Source organism: Petromyzon marinus, chromosome 30, assembly GCF_048934315.1.
Source record: "Petromyzon marinus isolate PM22_M1 ecotype Great Lakes invasive population chromosome 30, UKy_Petmar_22M1.pri1.0, whole genome shotgun sequence".
In the NCBI taxonomy this organism is placed as follows: domain Eukaryota; kingdom Metazoa; phylum Chordata; class Hyperoartia; order Petromyzontiformes; family Petromyzontidae; genus Petromyzon; species Petromyzon marinus.
Window position 1 is genome coordinate 2,045,784 of NC_133696.1, and position 19,730 is coordinate 2,065,513.

The 19,730-nt window shown below is 46.7% G+C and overlaps 1 protein-coding gene across 1 annotated transcript in view; it reads left to right on the top strand.

Moving 5' to 3' along the window:
• LOC116947437 (twinfilin-1-like) overlaps positions 1-19,730 on the top strand; it is a 28,741-nt gene that overhangs the window by 4,799 nt on the left and 4,212 nt on the right. The window contains exons 2-8 of the mRNA XM_032963178.2: positions 9,567-9,644; positions 13,235-13,413; positions 13,968-14,063; positions 14,950-15,054; positions 16,522-16,647; positions 17,419-17,569; positions 19,071-19,192. Of these exons, the coding sequence (XP_032819069.1) occupies positions 9,567-9,644; positions 13,235-13,413; positions 13,968-14,063; positions 14,950-15,054; positions 16,522-16,647; positions 17,419-17,569; positions 19,071-19,192 (857 nt within the window). The remainder of the gene's footprint in view (positions 1-9,566; positions 9,645-13,234; positions 13,414-13,967; positions 14,064-14,949; positions 15,055-16,521; positions 16,648-17,418; positions 17,570-19,070; positions 19,193-19,730) is intronic.

A 19,730-nucleotide genomic window follows, 5' to 3' on the forward strand; every position in this document is an offset into this window, starting at 1 on the left:
TCAGCAATTACTGTGGGTCATTTCCAACTTTTTTATTTGGGCTGTGATACTGACACCCACCAATTCTCCTCTTGAGAATGATGTCACAGAATCTTCGATGCCCACTTTTGCAACAGAACAGACAGGAATTCTACAGAATTTACCAAGTGGCTGTATTGGTGGCTAAGCCTAGGACATTTGAATCACTCGCAATCCCCATCATTAGTGAACCGTGTAATTGACCTCCCGTGCAGTGTGATTCTAAATGCCAACAGACGGTGGACAGAGTTCTCTCTCGGTTATCGGTATATACGGCATGTGTACAGTTTGTCATCATCCAATGTCACGAAAGATGCGTTTGAAATGTGCTGAGAATTAAATTTTGGCCGTCTGCCTGCAAGTCTGCCAGCCTGTGTGTCTGCTTGCCAGTCTGCCTGCTCTGCATGCATGTCTATCTCTGTCTGTCTGCCTGTCTCTCCTGAGCAATGTCTTGTTAAACAACAGTAACATGGGCACACAACTGTAAGAATTTTAATGTGTTCGTTGCTTCTGTTTTTTCTCGCGATATGTACATGACACGGTCACATTTGTATCGCACATTACTACTCGCACGATAATTAAAACGAGTAGAGAGTATACATATATCGGGTATAGTCTGAGGCTGGACCGGTGTTTGTTTACGAGACACCGGATTGGTGCTGTGTGGACATCTACAGTGGGGGAAAAAAGTATATGGTCCATCTGCTGATTTTATACGTTTACCTACTGACAAAGAAATGATCAGTCTATAATTTTAATGGTAGGTTTATTTGAACAGTGAGAGACAGAATAGCAACAAGAAAATCCAGAAAAATGCATGTCAAAAATGTTATAAATTGATTTGCATTAATGAGGGAAATAAGTATTTGACCCCTCTGCAAAACATGACTTAGTACTTGGTGGCAAAACCCTTGTTGGCAATCACAGAGGTCAGACGTTTCTTGTAGTTGGCCAGGTTTGCACACATCTCAGGAGGGATTTTGTCCCACTCCTCTTTGCAGATCTTCTCCAAGTCATTAAGGTTTCGAGGCTGACGTTTGGCAACTCGAACCTTCAGCTCCCTCCACAGATTTTCTATGGGATTAAGGTCTGGAGACTGACTAGGCCACTCCAGGACCTTAATGTGCTTCTTCTTGAGCCACTCCTTTGTTGCCTTGGCCGTGTGTTTTGGGTCATTGTCATGCTGGAATACCCATCCACGACCCATTTTCAATGCCCTGGCTGAGGGAAGGAGGTTCTCACCCAAGATTTGACGGTACATGGCCCCGTCCATCGTCCCTTTGATGCGGTGAAGTTGTTTGGAATCTGATTGATTGCTTCTGGGGACAGGTGTCTTTTATACAGGTAACAAGCTGAGATTAGGATTACTCCCTTTAAGAGTGTGCTCCTTATCTCAGCTCGTTACCTGTATAAAAGATACCTGGGAGACAGAAATCTTTCTGATTGAGAGGGGGTCAAATACTTATTTCCCTCATTAAAATGCTAAACAATTTATAACATTTTTGACATGCGTTTTTTCTGGATTTTGTTGTTGTTATTCTGTCTCTCACTGTTCAAATAAACCTACCATTAAAATTATAGACTGATCATTTCTTTGTCAGTGGGCAAACGTACAAAATCAGCAGGGAATCAAATACTTTGTTTCCCTCACTGTACGTGACTCAACGGGTGTAAACAGCGCGGTAATCGCGTGCCCTCCGCAATAGAGCGCTGTGTGTGTAACAACAGCATTGTGCAGTGGCACAATAAGAAACATAACTTCGCTTTTGATAAAAAAAACTCTAAACGCGTGTTGATTCTAAATGTGGAGGGAAGAATCGGAGGACCCGGAGAAAAATCCACGCATCCAGCACGGGGAGAACACGCAAACTCTAAATATACAGCAGCAGGCGTCAGGGTCGGGATCGAACCCACGACCTCCTGCACACCAGGCGAGGGAGTTAACATCTCCTAGCCACCGTGGCGTGATGCAGTCACAGGCAGGCAGTGACACAATGAACTTCACTCATTACTCAATTGGGACTATGGATAAATAACCATTGCCCCGTACTGGCAGAATAATGCCCCAGCGCAATTTTGAAACTGAGACGACTCTTGATATTCAAACTGGTTAAACAAAATAAATGTGAAACTCATCGATTCCTCCACACACGTTGAGTACTCAGTTGTACCGGGTTGTCTGTTTCGCCTCATCCTGTGCGTCCAGTCACCACACAGCAGGTCAACACATGATTTTGCTTCTTTCCTGCTCAGTGACTTTGGAATTTTCTCCCATCGTCTCTTTTCCCAAGCTCTGACAATAACCTTGCTCAATTAAAGAAAAGTGGTAAACTCTTAACTATTTAAACTCCGATCATGCTGTTGATTGCTAACCGCTTGCCCTTTTGGGCCTTTGATATCCTGTGCTCAGCAAACATGTTTATATAAAAAAGGGACAGTTACAAAATAAGAAAGCACATGGAGAAGCTCCGAACACGTGGGAGTGAAACGTCAGGCATCGCGCCGAACAACACACAGAGTTCCGTCAAACCTCAGTCGGACAGAGATCTGATTCACCAACACCGCCACCTTCAAAGAGTATTTAGGACTCTCCTTCTGGAAACCTCAGTAGTTTCACAGATAGCCAGACACGTGGCCGAAATGTCGACATCTGACTGTCCTCCCCGTGGCGGTATAAACGGCTTCATGTTATAAAACATAATAATTAACCTGTTATCTTCCTGTGCTACACTCGCTCCATTGTGTGCAGTGTTGTTCTGCACACTTTACCATCGGTACAAAGTGGTTCCACTGTTGACATTGCTGGGAAATGGTGTTGTTTGTCTGTAATCGAGCACTTTTGGAGGCGCAGGGTTGACAGTGGCACAGTGATTGTCATGTGTACAAGATGCGTGCCTTGTAACTCTCAATGGCCACTTACCTATTTAAACGAATGGTGGCCAAACGGTAAATCAAATCGGTGTGCTTGAGCTCTGAACGTTCAGTTCATTTCAGTTAATTTATTAGGTATAGCCCTGTGAGCCATGTGGCTCTTGACTCGGGTGCAACCACAACAAACAAAAACATGAACAAGAAACATCTTAAAGTGACTACTCGGGTGCAACCACAACAAACAAAAACATGAACAAGAAACAACTTAAAGTGACTACGCGCAACAGAAATATCCAGGAAAAAACAGCAAAGTCTTCCAGAAACAAACACCGTATATCAACGCTGTGTGCAAAAATCCCAGTGGGATGCAAGTCAAACAATAACAACCATAAGACAATTTTGATTAAAGTTATCAGGCTAACTCTGTACTTCAACAAACAAACATGGCTAAACCATTTGTTTTCGAAATCACCAAAATAAAGCTATAAAAACAATTTAACAGTGATCATAGGAACTGTGATTCAAATTTAACAATAAACGATATACACAATATGTACGCAGCAAGGATGCTAAAGTTTGTTAAAATAACTCAATTTAGAAATGAAAGGACATGTTTTCCAGCCTTCATTCTCGACACCCTGTTGATAACCTAAGACGCCACTTATCTACGTAGTATGTTGCCGATCGGGAATTGCAAGAGTTGAAGTCTTCATGCCAGTGGAGGGATAGAGTATGTTTGTAAGAAAGTAAGTGGGCGCGTATTAATTCATCACTCTGGCTCGTGGTGTATCTTGCCCAAGCGCGCTCCTTTGTATTGGCCGTGAATACGATGTCTCAGAATTGTGTTTGTTTACTGATCCACGTGATCTCCGTTCTCTCTCTCTCTCGAGTGTAATTGCAGGCATGCGCCTCTCTCTTGCTTCTCTGCGCTCTTTTTAGCTTTTGTTCCATTTCCCTTTGTGAGTGGTCACGTTTCCGAACCCAAGTCATAGTGGGTAGTAGACATGGAAAGAACTCGTTCCTCTTCGGGCACAACGGTACGTGGCTGTTCACCATCAGGGAAACCTCACTGGGTGTTTCAAGACTCATCTTCAGGAGGCTACTGCATCGGGATGTTTGATCATTTTTGTTTAAGAGATGTCTCGCATATGAGAGGGAACCGGAGTGCCCAAAGAGAAGACACATGCACACGATGACACACTCAAAGGTCCGCACGGCTGGGTCGATGATCCCACTTGCTGTGCTGCCATCTCTCGGCGACCTCGCAGCCCGGCGAGTTTGGGAGTTTCACGACCTCTTGCCTCCCCCGGACGGTGCTTAAATAAATGAGCACCACCACACGAGGCGTGTAGTATTAGTAGTATTAGTAGTCTTTTAACTTTTGATTTAAAGCTTTCGTGACTGCAGGGATTCATATTCTTGGTTCTTTCGGTAAAGTCACGTAGAAGGGAAACAATAAAATAATAAAAATAAAAATATAAAACAATAAAATTCTCACGACGTTTCGACTGCAACACAAGCAATCATCATCAGGTGTGAAAACCACAACAAGAATTTTTTTAAAAAGTGGTGGGTTTTTTAACGTTAGCACCACGGAGAGAGATTTGACAGTTTGTTCAGATGGACGAGTCCATCTATGTTCGGAAAAGAGGAGGGGGGGGGGGGAGACGAAATAGAGTTTTTTTGTGTTAGATCGCGTAAATAAATAAATGAGCACCACCACACGAGGCGTGTAGTATTAGTAGTATTAGTTGTATTCATAATAGAGGGTTTTTTTGGGTTAGATCGCGTAAATAAATAAATGTGCCGTTAAAACCCGCCTCCACCCGACACAGCCAATTAGTAAGGGTTGTCACGTAAACAGAACGTGCCAATTCGTCACTAGTACAGCACACCGGCGTGTTGGAGAGCCAAGCCACAACATTTACAAACTGAGTACGACGTTTCGCGATCTAACCCGAAAACCTCTATTATGGATGATATTGAACCTCTATTATGGATGATATTGGTCGCGAAAGCCTACGTGTTAAACCAGTAGTTCATTTTCAGTTTCATTTATTTGGTATAACCCTGTGAGCCATTCGGCTCTTGAATCGGGTGCAACCGCAACAAAAAAAAACAAAAACATGAACAAGAAAACATCTTAAAGTGACTATGCGCAAACAGAAAAATCCAGGAAAAAACAGCAAAATCTTCCAGAAAAAAGCACCGTAAACGAACGCTGTGTGCAACAATCCCAGTGGGATGCAAGTCAAACAACAACAACAACAACCACAAGACAACTTAAATTAAAGCCATCAGTCTAACTCCGTACTACAACAAACATGGCCAAACCAAAAAAACTTTTCGAAATCACCAAAATAAAGCCTTAAAAGCAATGTAACAGTAATCACCCAACAGTATAACTGTGAACACCACACGAAGTGTATCATCAGGTCACATGTGGTGGGGTAGCCAGAGTGGAAGTAAAGGCCGCATCTCTAGAGCCACACCTTTACCTTTTACCTTTAGTAACTAAAAATCAAAAGGACTGTATTTACTATTTAAACTGCTTTTTATTTTTTACCAGGTAAGGCCCACTGAGCTATAAAGCCCTTTTTCAGAAGCGACCTGGCCATAAATGATAGCCCAACGAAGTGGCTTATCACGTTGACATTTATAGCAGCCAAATACTCTAAACGCATGTTTGTAAATGTGGAGGGACAAAATGGAGGCCCTGGAGAAATATCCACGCGACCACGAAGAGAACATGTAAACTCCAAATATACAGCAGGCGTCAGGGTTGGGATCGAATCCATGACCTCAACTTCAGCCATAACTCAAATATGATCTCTAAAACCAACCGCTGCCGCCAACCTCAATCATAGCACAATAATCAGATAAAAAGGGAAAGCTACTGACTGTACAATGGTCTTTCAATATATGTTTCCAAAGAGGAAATCAATCAGTGGCATTTTTCTGACTATTTTTTAAAGGAGAGTACTTGGAAATTAGATCAGCTTTACGGGACCCGCTGAGTAGTGGGGTCCCACGTTGCTCGTGATGCGATGGCAACGAAGGGCTGAGGAGGCAAGATAATCTGGTATGTCTTAGGTTTAAGGCCAGCACCAGTGTGGGTGTGAGAACAAGGGAAACGTTTTACTTGTAACATTACCATACTGTGCGGTGTTTTTATAAATAACTATTATTATAGCCGCGGGGAAGGAACAAGGCATTGCCAGTGCTAATTGATTGATGGGCAATTCAAATTTAGCACAATGTGATCATCTCACAATTCACCACATCAATCACAACCTGAGCTGGGAGAATTAAAAAACCTGCCAGCAGCAGCCCCAAGACAAAATTATACTGATATTTCAAAATTAAAACCTCACTATTAGATACTGGAACACAGCGCAACAATGGATTATTCTGTACTGCTCCCTGCTAACAACATCGCCACACAACAACCAACAACATCGGTTTTATGCGCGTGGTTGCCCATCCAAGCTCTATCCAAGCTTAACCCAGTTTAGTGCATTCTTGAGTGATTTAGTAATAGGCAAGTGTTAGCAAGCGTATCTGCCCTTACATAGTTGTAGGTTATACTGATTTAAACAAGCAGACTGTGTGCAGCTGAGCATGACTCACTCGATACATTTCTGTCATTGTGCTGCAGTCAGTGTCTCCATGCTCAACAAGCATTGGGTATTGCTCACCAGTATTGATCACTCGGACTGAGTGGTGCAGATTCTACACGCCTTTGGCAGGGGATCGTAGGCGTAACAAAGTTAGATAGAATAATACACAAAGATATTTGAGAGAGATCTTGAAGTTTGATTGAACACTAATAGCACTGATTGAGGGCTGCAGACTGATAAGGCATGGGTCAGCACGGTTGGCTATGTATGATGAGAGAGTTCTACATACATACAAAAGAATGTCACCAAACAAGAACCCAGCAAAAGCAACACCAATGAAAGTGTAATCGAGGGAGGGGACAACAAAGAAAGATAGACTGACACAGGTGAGGTGTAGCATAGAAAGGAATGTCATGGAAACATCGGCAACAGATGGGACACGATGACACCTTACATCTGGGACTTTTGCACCACCCCCAAAATGTTTTCGTCATGGCACGGCACCAACCGAGTTATTTGAGATGACCATTAAGGTCAGAGGTGTGTGTGTGTAGCTGCCTCACACACGTGGGGAAGGGTAGCCGAGCTGGATACGTCTGTAGGCACCGCTCAAGTAGCTGTTGAGCATCCAGTCCACAATGTTGGCGATGTCCGACTTGAGCGGCTGCCCCGTGCACGTGTACACGTTGTGCTCCGTCACGCGGCCGTATGCCAGTAGTAGTATTATTATCATCATCATATGATCATTTTCAGCCCTTTGTCACTCCGCTGCTGGATGACGCTGGTCAATGTGGGTTGGTGAAGAAGGGCGCTCAGGATCGGTTCAGATATTGCTCACCTACTGATCTTACCCATTGCAGACGCTTTCCATCTTTCGCGGTATTCATCGCCTCTCATGTAGAGACCCATTCCAGGTCAGTTTTTCGCGTGGTAGGCTTTTGCGACTAAAAGCATCCAAAATACAGGGGGGGGGGGGGGTGTTTCCTTCCAGATCCTCACATTGTCCCACCAGCTGATCCGTTTCCCACCAGCGCGCTTCCCTTGCCGCAATCACCTTCGTCATAACTCCAGCTGACCCTCTTGAGGACGCGTATGCCACCTTGTTTCTAATCAGACTTCTTAAGTCATTCCTGCTTGTGGTCATTCCCTCTGAGCACCTCTTCAATTGTCTTTGTATCACACCACCTCACTCTTTCCATGCTTCGGTGATATTTCTCTATCACGCTGCAGTGTTAATATCGAAGGTTGGTGAATCGTTTACGTGTGGTGCTTTGGGCACTGTCTGTCAGCGGGGTTAATCTGTATGTGCACATAAGACCTCGTTATTACAATCCACACCATGTGTTTACGTGAAGGATATTGCTGCTGGGATCGCTCCGTCACGAACCACCACCCATATTTATCTTGCCAGAGGTTATTCCTGAAACTGGCATCTGTACAGAATGAAGAGTGTCACTCGATAATATGAAAATATTCAGGGATGGCAGGGAGAGCGACACATTTCTTTGTTTATTCAGTACAATTCACATTTAAACAGTCACTTATTCAAACAAAGTCACGCACACACACGTTCATTAAATTGCTTCATCACAAACCTTCACCGGTCTGTATTTGTCATACAATATCACTCTCGCAATGGAAACTTGGACATGTGATATTTAATCAGCGATGTAAGCAAGTTAAATATAATTTTCCCCAGAGGGATAAATGTAGTCACTTCCCTACTCGAGGTAAACATCATACTAACACGATGATCGGAAGCATGGCTTTGAGTGAAATATGCATCTCAACATCGTGTTGGTACACGCGCCCCGTCACGCAAATTGCGTGGAGACTAACTCGGGACGAATGTTTTCGATGTAAAGTTGTTACTTGAAGCGGCATCAACAGCTGGATCTGTCAACCGGGGAGAAAAACAATCCCCCGAAGACACCACCAACAGCTGGAACGTTTTTTTAGGCCAAAGCCAAAGAGAAATCTCCAGAAGCACCACGTTCATTGCTGTGTAAACGTTTCCCAATTTTGGCAGATTCGTTTTTTTCTATGCTGAACTTTAATATTCTGCATGTAATTGAATAGGTTACAAAGCAGGCAGAGGGTACACTTCCATCGTGGAATACACACATTTTATTTCAGCTTAACGATAATTCCGAAGGACTTTCTTTTCTTGACCTGGATTACTGCCGTCATTATTTACACGTAACGTATACATGACCAGCCTACGTACGTCATCGGTAAGTCACCGAGAGCTGCACCAGATACTCACAGGATCAACAAAGCCATTTCATGAGGCAGACTCCTTTTTCGGACTTGGAAACGCAGCCTCGAAAAGCAGTTAAACGCCAGGCTTCACGTCACACCGTCTGCTACTCACAATACTTGCAATCACCCACATTCCATAACCGCTTGTGGATATTTCTGCTTAGACCTTGTCACAAGACCTTGTCGTCTGGCCTGTGGTCCGCATGGAGTGGGTTATATTTAGTCCATGATAGCATGCGCCTGAGCCGGCGATACATAAAGCGTCTTCAATCCGGCCGCCGTTATATATTTAGCCTGTTGTCCCAGTGTGGCTACGCAAACGCTGTCCCCCCCCCCACAGCAGGCTACCCAGAGACCCCTGGCTGGAGACTTCCACGTCCACGCGTGCACAGAGAGCACCAACGACAGCTTAGGGGGCCCGTACACACCTCAGCTTGGCAGGCGGGCGACATACCGACTCGAGCCAACGACGCGGCAGCCGGCGGCCCTGCGAGTGGCACGCGCTCCACCGTCGCGCGTCGATTTTTTGTCTGTTGCTGCGTGTGGCTGCTTCTGCGACTCTTTCGACCGCGACGGGCGACCTCCAAGTTTGTGGCTTCTCAGCGGAGGGTGTCTGAGCCCGGCTCAGCCCCAGCCAGGGCATCTATATCCCCCCCACCGCCTCCCCGCCACCACGTCCTCCGATTAGCACGGTTGGCTTGGTACGGTGCGAAAGAAGTTCAACGTACGTGAGGTGGGTCTGCTCGCTGCGAGGTTCGTCTAACGCGGCTGGCGGCATGTTTCTGGTGCTCGTAGCGTCCACGGAGCTCAAGGAGGTGTTCTCCAAGGCGCGCGATGGAGAGATTCGCCTCATCAAGGTCTCCATCAAGGATGGTGAGGGCACAGCGCACCGTGGCACAGCGCAGCAGCTTCTGCTGAAAGCCGCTACAAAAGTGATGTATACCAAGCGTGGTCCAGATGTCTTGTGACTCCTTATTTAATTCTCCAAATCTTCATTGATTTTTTAAAAAGTAATTTGGGATCACGATACATCTGGACCACCGTGTACATGACGAGCACTTTGGTCCATCCTATTCTTGGATGAGGGCCTCCCCACGCCACGTGGGTTTGAAACATCACTACACTGATTTCGTGCAGGGTTGTGAAAACGGGGAATCATAGATGTGGGAGCATAGAAGTACGGCGCAACAACTAAAATTGCTGCCCAGCTGTCTGCTCCTCACCATGGAAGTGGAGGAGCTACAAAGGGTAGACACGATACGACATTGTCGAGAGAGTGGATGTCTCCCCATACTCATTTGTGCCTTGGGCTTTGCTCAACTCCATTGGTGGTCCTCCTAGCCCAAGGGTCGGCAACCTGCGACTCTTTAAGCACCGCTTCCTGACATTATTTCTGAAAAACCACCTCGTATTCACCGTGTGCATTGCGGCCCTTGAAACATTGCGTTTGTTCCTGAATTCTAAGGGGGAAAAGTGGCTCTTCTTGCTATGTTGGTTGCCGAACCCTCTCCTGGCCAGCCGTGGGAATTCCGTCTCACCATAGGACATAATTTAAGTCTGCTTTTATTTGCTTTAACCCATAAAGCAATTAAGGTCTCCCGGTCGTAGAACACAAAGCAAACCATTAAGTTGCTAAGTGTTTTTTAACAGCCTGAAACAATGGCAGTTCGTTCACCTGTGAGCTGAATTAATGGTCTCACGCGGGTGATCTAAGGCACTGTTTTCTAACAACCCGGGCACAAGGTGTAACCATAGGTGTGACCAATCAGAGGGTCATGTCTTATTGCGTCGTCCGTGTTGACGCAGCCTCCACACAATTGCCGGGATTTTCAAAGAAGAGAAAACGTTGCTACTTGATCACCGCGTCCCACCGATATGTGAAGAACAAAATAAACAAGCGGACAATAGCTATACCCCCATAACCTGAAGGGCCCTTACCTGTAGGTTCACCAGCGTTGATTCAAGCAGGCCTGCCCCTGCCGACGAGGTATTGTGTCAAACCGAGTGCAGAGTTTGCTTTTCTCGAAACAACGGTGATGAAATTGTGCACTCCCAGAAGGCCGTGTGGCTGGTGGGTTGTGTAAGAAGTATAAATATACAAATATTGAACTTGTGACCTTCCGATCGTGAGTTGCGAGACCTCTAATCGCGAGCACTACTCAGCTGGGCTTTGATAGAAGCGCAGCAGAACCCATGCCCGTACAGACACACAGCAATGTTATAGGTTTACTCTCCTACACAACAGTGTGCTGAACTGGTAATCAATTGCATGTTTTGTTTCTGTGACAAACCTTACTAATTGGCTGTGTCGGGTGGTGGTGTGTTTAACGACACATTTATATTTACGCTATCTAACCCAACAACAAAACCTCTATGATGGAAAAACACAGCACATGGCATGTTAATTCAATCACTTGGTGCCAGATATCTTACATATTGTCAGCATTTCACTCAATAAATAACCTATCATTCAAATGTGAAAGCTACTCTACGCAAAGGTGTTAATCGCTCGTTGCTATAGCCCAAATGACGGCTAATCTAAAATACGTTCGCAGTGACACAATTATTTTAGACAACAATTAAAATGCTTTGGTGACAAAATCCACTCGAGGCAGCCCCCGAAGACATTTTGCGTCTGCAGTAGCTGCAGCCGACAGATGCGAGCCAATGAGGACTGCTGCCAAAGACATCGTGCCCAGACTCTGCCACCATGAGAGGAGAGGTGGCGGATTTGGAGTGTGAACCAGTGGTGATGCCATACACTTGAGCTGTCTGCAAGTGGCATCTGTGGCCACTCCTTTAACAAAAGCCTTTACGTCTGGGAGGACTGAATTTGAATGTGCTCCGGTGGAATCCAATCATTATTGTTGATTATTTCCAGTAGTCAATGTATGCCCTCTTTAACATCATTATTAACGGTGCTCACTTTAATTGGTTATCCTCAAGCAGTGATGAAAATTCCACACTCCCAAGGCAGGACCATTGCACTTATAGGACAACCGCTATTTACTTGTCACAAAGTGGTACACAATTGTGTGGATCGTAGACGGATAATTAGTGACCCCCCCCCCCCATAACACTGACCAGGATTTGAACTCGGTTATGGGAATGTCGTCACGTACAAATTGAGTACTCAAGTGGAAAACGAACCCACGGCGTTAATTAAAATATTAACGAGCAATGGAGTAACACGGGAAAATTTCGTCTCGTCACATCGCAGCCGCTTGGCTTCAACTGACCGGCGGCCGGCTCTCGGCGTGTCTTGCGTGGCTGCGTCTAATTTAGACCGTTAGGTAATGGACTAGCGAGTCGCACGGCCCGGCAGAGCGACCGTCAACAAACACCGAGTCGCTTAGCGACAACGAAAGGCGATGGTGAGTGTCGTCGCTCGCGCATTCGGTGAGCCCGCTCCGTTTCATGGCTCGGTCGGCAGTGCAGCTTTATCAATGGGGTCACCGCAGCCCACTGTGTTTTCTATCCTGCAAGTACGACACCACAGGTGGGGGAACTCGGTCCGAGAGAGCTCTTCGGTCCTGCAAGCGTTAATGAAAGTTCAACACATTCGCCAATGATGCCCATTACCTGAATCGTCACCTGTTATACAGTACATTTATTCCGCTTGAGTTTGAGTCTTTTTGTGCTTGCGAATCACTCTCAATTCAGTAGATACTCACTTCATCACTACATGATGCAGATAGCACAATTGAGACATGAATGGTAATGAAACACACTAAGATACTGCAGCGTCAAAATAAAACTTACGCTTTTGAGTCTTTCCATTGGTAATGAAGTCAAACCTACATAACTTTATTTTAGACCAGGAATGCATATTTATATCTGGATTTTGGAATGTTTTGTGGACTGTATATTATGTTGATGTCCTTGGACAATAAATGATAAGCAACATTTTTAAACACTTGGTTTCAGCCGTTGACGGAGCCATGGAAAGAACAGGTGGACAGACAGATGTACTTAATATTACATACAATTAATAATGATTTACTTATTCATCCAGGAAAGCCACATTGACTCATCAAACTCTTTTACATTGGGCTTTTATAATAGAAGAGGTTGTTAGCCAATTAATGATGAGTTGTGTTCATACAAAGTGGTGGGAGGAAACCGGAGCTCCCAGAGAAAACCCACACACGCGAGGGGGCAACGCACTATCCCCGTACCGATGTAAACAGATACCGATAAGTCCACTTGCTGTACCGCCTTCTCCTGGCGAGCCAGGGTATGGCACCTCCTCGATGCCCACGGGTAGAAGGGAGTTTCACAACAACATCTGTGCGGCGATCCGCCAACCCTTGCTGCTACCTCAGCAGTGCTGGGTTAGAGACCGCGTGCAGCAGCATAGCCACCGCGGCCCGGCTAAGATGAACGGGGACGAACGGATGGATGGGTGGCTTTGAACGAGACGAATCTAACTATCGTGTGCGCCGACCGTTTCCGCGTCGCAGAGAAGCTGGTGCTTGCTGCCCAGCGGCGGCCGGGGGGCCCGTGGGAGCGCGACTATGATGCGCTGATGCTGCCCTTGCTGGAGGACAAGCAGCCGACGTACATCCTGCTCCGGCTCGACTCGCGCAATGCCCAGGGCTACGAGTGGCTCTTCATCTCTTGGTCGCCCGACCTCTCGCCGGTGATAACCCTCCCCAGCAGCTGCACCGCCACCGGCGCCAACAGCGCCACCACCGGAATTAGACTGGGCCAGTTTGCAAAAAAGAGTATCGTAAATTTGCTATTCACACATTTCTTATCGCGCAAGGCTATCACGAAGGTACTATGTTTCTCAGACGGGTATAGTCTGCTATTAGGGGTGCTATGTTGCTGTGTGATTTGACCCGATTGAATATTTTTTTTTTATTTCACGTAGCCGACTGATATATTTTTTATAACGTCACGGGATGTTGAATATCCATGGCTATGCAAAACGCCACATATTTTACGGAAAATACACCCGCAGTAGTAAGCAGGGCAGCTTGGTCTCAAACCACAAACCTCTACAATATGCAGCGAAACGCTAGACCACTCGCCCGTGTCACTACCAGTGACAGACGTTACGAAGTCTATAACAGGTTTTTTGTTTAACATTGAAGGCCCCGTGACAAAATTCGCGACCGTTGGCAGTTGTGTTCCAGTGTCTTGACCCGGTCGAGTTTCAATGCGAACTTTGCTGTCACCCATGGTCTTCAGGTGAGACAGAAGATGCTCTACGCTGCAACTAGAGCCACGGTGAAGAATGAGTTTGGTGGAGGCCACATCAAGGAGGAGATGTTTGGGACAGCCTTGGTGAGACACACCTCACGCCAACACAAGGATTTCACTCCGGTGTCCTTTGTGACATTTCAGAAGTTGGTTCTTGGCTCTCTCCGGTGTGGTTTTGATTTGTACCGTGTGTTGTTCAGCACGATGGTTTGTCGAACAACGCGCAGTACAACCCGAAAACACACGCCAGCGCTATATACAGCACGACCGCAAAAACCTATGCGGATAGTAGTGGTTTTTGTATTGTTGTGGTGAATGTAGCGGCCTCTAGTGGATGCAGGAGTCACGTTAACCTGTTACATGCAGCATGGACAAGAACAAAGTAAATCATTCTCACGTGCATCATTCTATGCATAAATTTTGAGCCTCAGAATCGCTCCTAGTAGGTTTAATGACGTTAAAGGGCCATTTCCTACTCCGTGGAGCCTGCTGTGTTGTACTTTTCTGTTTAAAGCCAGTGGCAATGGCGAAGGCGGTGTTTTGAGTTTTGTTTTGAACCACCTCCACCACCACTGGCACCGTCTCTTCACTTTTAACTCAATTCCTGGTGAAGCAACTCTGTGTTACTCTGTACAAATCACGCCGGGCTTGATACCCGACCTGGGCGAGTGGCCATCTGTCTGTGTGTGTGTAGTGCGGGTTCGATTCCCGCTCAAGGTCAACACCAGTGATGATTATCTGAACCGATCCTCGGCTGCCCCTCGGCCGCCTCGATTTCAAACGATTACCCGGTGTGGTGTGTAGTAAACATCGCCACTGGGGAGGCAAAGGCGGCCGGGCGTTGTGCTGGCCAGCCACCCTGTCATGTGCCGTGCCGGCCTTCATAGGTGCTACTCGCTAACAGCACTTGCCCCAGCAGTCTGTTAAGGCTACACGGGGGATCTTTGTCTGTGCGTGTGTCTGTGTGCAGGACGATGTGTCCTACAACGGCTACAACAGACATCTACTCGCTCGCTCCGCGCCAGCTCCTCTTACGGCAGCGGAAGAGGAGCTGCAGCGGATAAAATTGAATGAGGTGGCACCCCCCCCCCCCCTCCTCCACCTCATAACATCATCGTCGGTGGTCTTGAGATGAAAAAAATAGATTGATTTGGCTGCCCAGAAAATATTAATTCAATCTCAAGACTCATTGTTAGGATACTGGCTGTACCCAGACGCTGTGTAAAGCGGGTAACATTGCCTGTGACCAAGTCATCCGGAATGCACTCGATGTCATCATATCTCAAAATCAAAGCAGGACTGAGCTTGGATAGCGCTTGGATGGGCGACCATCGTGCATGGATGGAAGGCTATAGACCGGGTCGCTCATATTAGAGGTGGCAGAAGGCATTGCAGGACAATCCATTGGTGTACTGTTCGTCTATGATCCCAAGGAGGTGAAATAGCCACCTTTGTCTGCCACCTTCCTCGTGCTGATGTTTATACTTTGTACTGGGACTGGTTCGTAAACCAACGTGCCTCTCATGTTGTCTAGTCGGGAATTAGACCGAGATTGCCGAGTTCATAGCGCAATGCATAAACACACAACCAGGGTCTGATTAAGGTTATTGTAGGCCCGAGGCACTTCTGTTTCGTGGGCCTTCAGGAATAACTTTCTACAGTTGGTTCTGTCCATGTTACTACCGCCGCTGTAACTCACTTTATTCTGCGAAAAACACCATTTGAAGATGTTCTTACTAATTTTACAATGAAAAAAATGTTGAAAAGTTAATCTCCGGTGTTAATTTCTCTTTCACCTTATGAAAAAGAACGATTTACATGACTATGCCTCTTTGTATTTACACTGTGCCTATCCTTGCTACAGTGTATATAAATATATTTATTCTAGAAGATATCGTGATTACATTTTTATTAATCATATATACAAACAAAAAAACACGGTAACTTTTTCTAAAAACAAAGCAAATCGGTCTCATCTTGTTTCACAAAAGCGACCCGAAGCCTACACTTAAGAGAGCCACATTTTAAGCAACTTCTATTGCGTAGTTTCAAAACAAGGCCAACACGAGAAATTGGCCATGCCAACTTCTTTTGTTAAAACCTCTTTAATGTTTAGCGTCAGGAACAAGTCTAGTTTATGGCAGACAGTGCTGTTAGCTTTAAGTTTCAACTATTGTCCGTATTGACCTCCAACAATTATAGAAGAAGCCCCCGTTCATTTGTCTCAATCACGTCGTGTCAAGAAGTCTACAGCACCGTGTATTCTGTGTTTATGTACTGCGCCATGAATTTGGCACTGCCACGCTAACTCCCCCTCCCTCATCAGCCACAATCAAAATCCACCGCTGGACGAAGGCCTCCCCAAGCTCTCGCCATCTCTCTGGGCCCTACGAGTCAACAATCCATGTCGCACCGGCCACTCCCCTCTCCAATTGAACGAAAATCTCCATGAATTGGGGGGGGAACTAAAATGTAATTTTTGTTAAAGTGGTAAATGCGGCCGTATTTCGCCGGAATTCAACAGCTCAAAAAAACCTTTCAGGTGAACACAGACATCAGCGTGGACAGCAAGCACCAGACGCTGCAAGGCGTGGCCTTCCCCATCGAGGAGAGGGCGTTGGAGGCGCTCTACCGGCTCAAGACTCGCAAGATCAACTACGTGCAGCTGGTGAGTACGGCGGTGACGGTCGGCGCAGCGTGGCTACGGAACGCTGGGGAGCACGGCGGCAGCAAATGTGTGCCTGAAGCAAGAGGGCAGCCTGCCACGTGAGAGTAAAGTGAATAACTGTGTATATTTTTTCGATGGAAATCTGGGTAGTCACGAATAAAACAACACATTTAATATGTCGTTTCATGGACATTGCAGATCAATAATGCTAATTGTAAATATATTGCCCCCCACGGGTTACCTGGATCTTTCTTCATTTCACAAAACTACTTTTAGCTTTCAATTCAAGAAAGTGTTTTGACCGACAGAATCGCATATGGATTAATGACGTTTTCCATATGTACAGAATATTTTATTTTATCAGAAAATGTATTTATCCTGGTGGAATGCGATGAGCTATAAAACTCTTTTTCACAAATGTCCAGTAGGGGCAGGTAAGAATGTTACAACAACAAACAATACAAAAATAGGAATCCAAAGTAGTAGAAAGGTAAACAAATCACCCAAACCCATACAAATCAAACTGAACCATCCCCATGCTACCAGGTGAAGTCCACGGAGATATTAACTTTTTTTTCAAAAGCGACCTGGCCACAAATGATATCTCAACAAAGCTGCATGTCAATTGGACACTTATAGCAGCAGCAGCAGCAAAAGTATCTAAAACAGTCTAAACACTCGCGTGCGAAGGGAAAATAAATGGGAGAGCGTGGCCGCGGTCTCTGGGTGTGGACGCACCAATCCTAACGGCCGACCACCACTCTGTGCCAGAGCATCGACCTGAACCTGGAGACCATCAACCTGGAGCACACGGAGCGCACGACCGTGGACGAGCTCCCGTGCCGCATCCCGTCGGACGCGGCGCGCTACCACTTCTTCCTCTTCACGCACATGCACGAGGGGGAGCAGCTGCACTCCGTCGGTACGTGCTAGCACCACGACGCACCTGCCACTCGACGTAGCTGGCTCGAGCCATCTGTGGGGAGTTCTAGAGAACCGCTATGGAGTTGTTATTGGCCTACTCTTCCGTGCTGGTCAGGCGTCTTGAAAAAAATGTGAGTACCCAAACTTTACCCACCAGATCCGACCTGTCAATTGAGGTGCCGCGGTGGCGAGATGTTATCTCCCTCGCCTGGTATGCCAGAGGTCGTGGGTTCTATCCTGATCCTGACCCTGACACCTGCTGGATATTTGGAGTTTGCAGTGTCTCTTTCCCCGTGGTCGTGTGGATTTTTGTCCGGATACTCCTGTTTTTCCCTCCACATTTAGAACCAACATGCGTTTAGAGTATTTGTCTGTGACTATACATTTCTTGGTTGCGCCTTACCTGGTAAAAATCTAAAATAGATTCTAGTCTTTTTATCTCGGTGAACCCATTTACGCTGCTGGATCGACAGAGGCTCGTGGTTAGGTGGGAGGCAGGGGGGGGGGGGGTTAATAAACTTGCCCTATTGTTTCAACTGCCACGCCGGGAGATAGACTCAAACCGGTGACTTCTGGGTTGTGTGTGACTTGGAGACACCCGTTAAAGTGAGCACTCTTCCGTGTCGTTCGATTGTGCCAAGAGGACACTGACTGAGCAGCCCTTGCCTGGATGGCCTGTGAGGCGAATTGTGGTGTCTGTGCGTGTGTGTGAGTGTGCGTTGTTAGTGTTTATTGTCGCTGTTTGTAATCATGCTCAGACTAGTGACCATTAATGTTCAAACCAATTCTAACCCTTTCTGTAAACAATGACAAACTCATTAAACAGAAGAGTGTGTGTGCTGGTTGAAAACAAAGAAGGGTAATATAACACACGGAAGGTGCAATTGTGGCCATCACACTTTTTCCTGGCTTTTTCATGCATTATTACCGTTCCTCTTACCCTTAGAGCTGTTTGTATACATGTGCAGCCTGTAGTCCAGCAACTTCGAGCGTTTACGCATCCGTGCGATACATCAACCGTTGCCTCCAAAGTTCTGGATCACAGGTGTGCACACACTCCCGCACGCCATCAGCCGCAGCAGTAGATTAGCGTGGTTGGTATGGGTCCCGGTGCAAGAAAATCAGAATCTTTATTCACGCTGGAGGAGGAATCCGATGAGCTGTGAAGCTCTATTCCGCAGGTGTCCAGTAGGCGCGGGTAAGAAAGTAACAACAACAAACAGTACAGAAACACGATAGGAGTGCAAAGTTTAGGAAAGGTACACAAATCACACCAAAAAAGTTATGAAAGGGGGTGGCTCGAGATAAATTTCCTCCCATAGACCGGCACCTGGGCCCCTCCGTCCCATGCGCCCCGGTGCAGTTGCACCGCCTGCACGCGCGGTAGGCAGCTACGTCGCCCATAACAGGCGTGCACGCATCACTGCATTCACGAAGTGGCGGGGCGCGTTGCTCGTTGAACGGTTGCCATCGTCGTGGTGGCTGCCTCCACCCCACAGTGTTCATCTACTCCATGCCCGGGTACAAGTGCAGCATCAAGGAGCGCATGCTGTACTCCAGCTGCAAGAGTTCGCTGCTGGACGTCGCTGAGAAGAAGATCGGCCTGGACGTCGCCAAGAAGGCAAGCGGGTTCACTCAGAGCGACACTCTCACAACGGATGCATCCCACACAGCCGCCTCCTGTCACACAGCCTCTATCATACAGCTGTCCCCTCTCACACAGCCGCTCCCTCTCACGCAGCCTCCTCCTGTCGTATAGCCGCCCTTGTCACAATGCCTCCGTCTGTCGCACAGCATGCACCCCTCCCACGCAGTCGCGCCTTTTACACAGTCACTCCATCTCACACAGCTGCTCCCTCTATCACACAGCCACCCTCTATGACATAGCTGCCCTCAATTAATAGCTGCCCCCTCTCCTGTGCCTGCCACTTCTCCATTCTGCTCTCACAGCTGCCCCCTTCTCAGCTTCCCTTATTCTCATCACCCCCCTCTCCCACAGACAGCTGCTCTCACAGCATCTCACATTTTTCGCACCTCCAATGAGCACAGTTGGCTGCGTACGATGCGAAAGAAGTTCAAAATGCATACACATACAGCCATCTCTACCGGCCGTGTGATATGGAAGTAAATAAGAATGCAAAACAAACAATATTTAACAT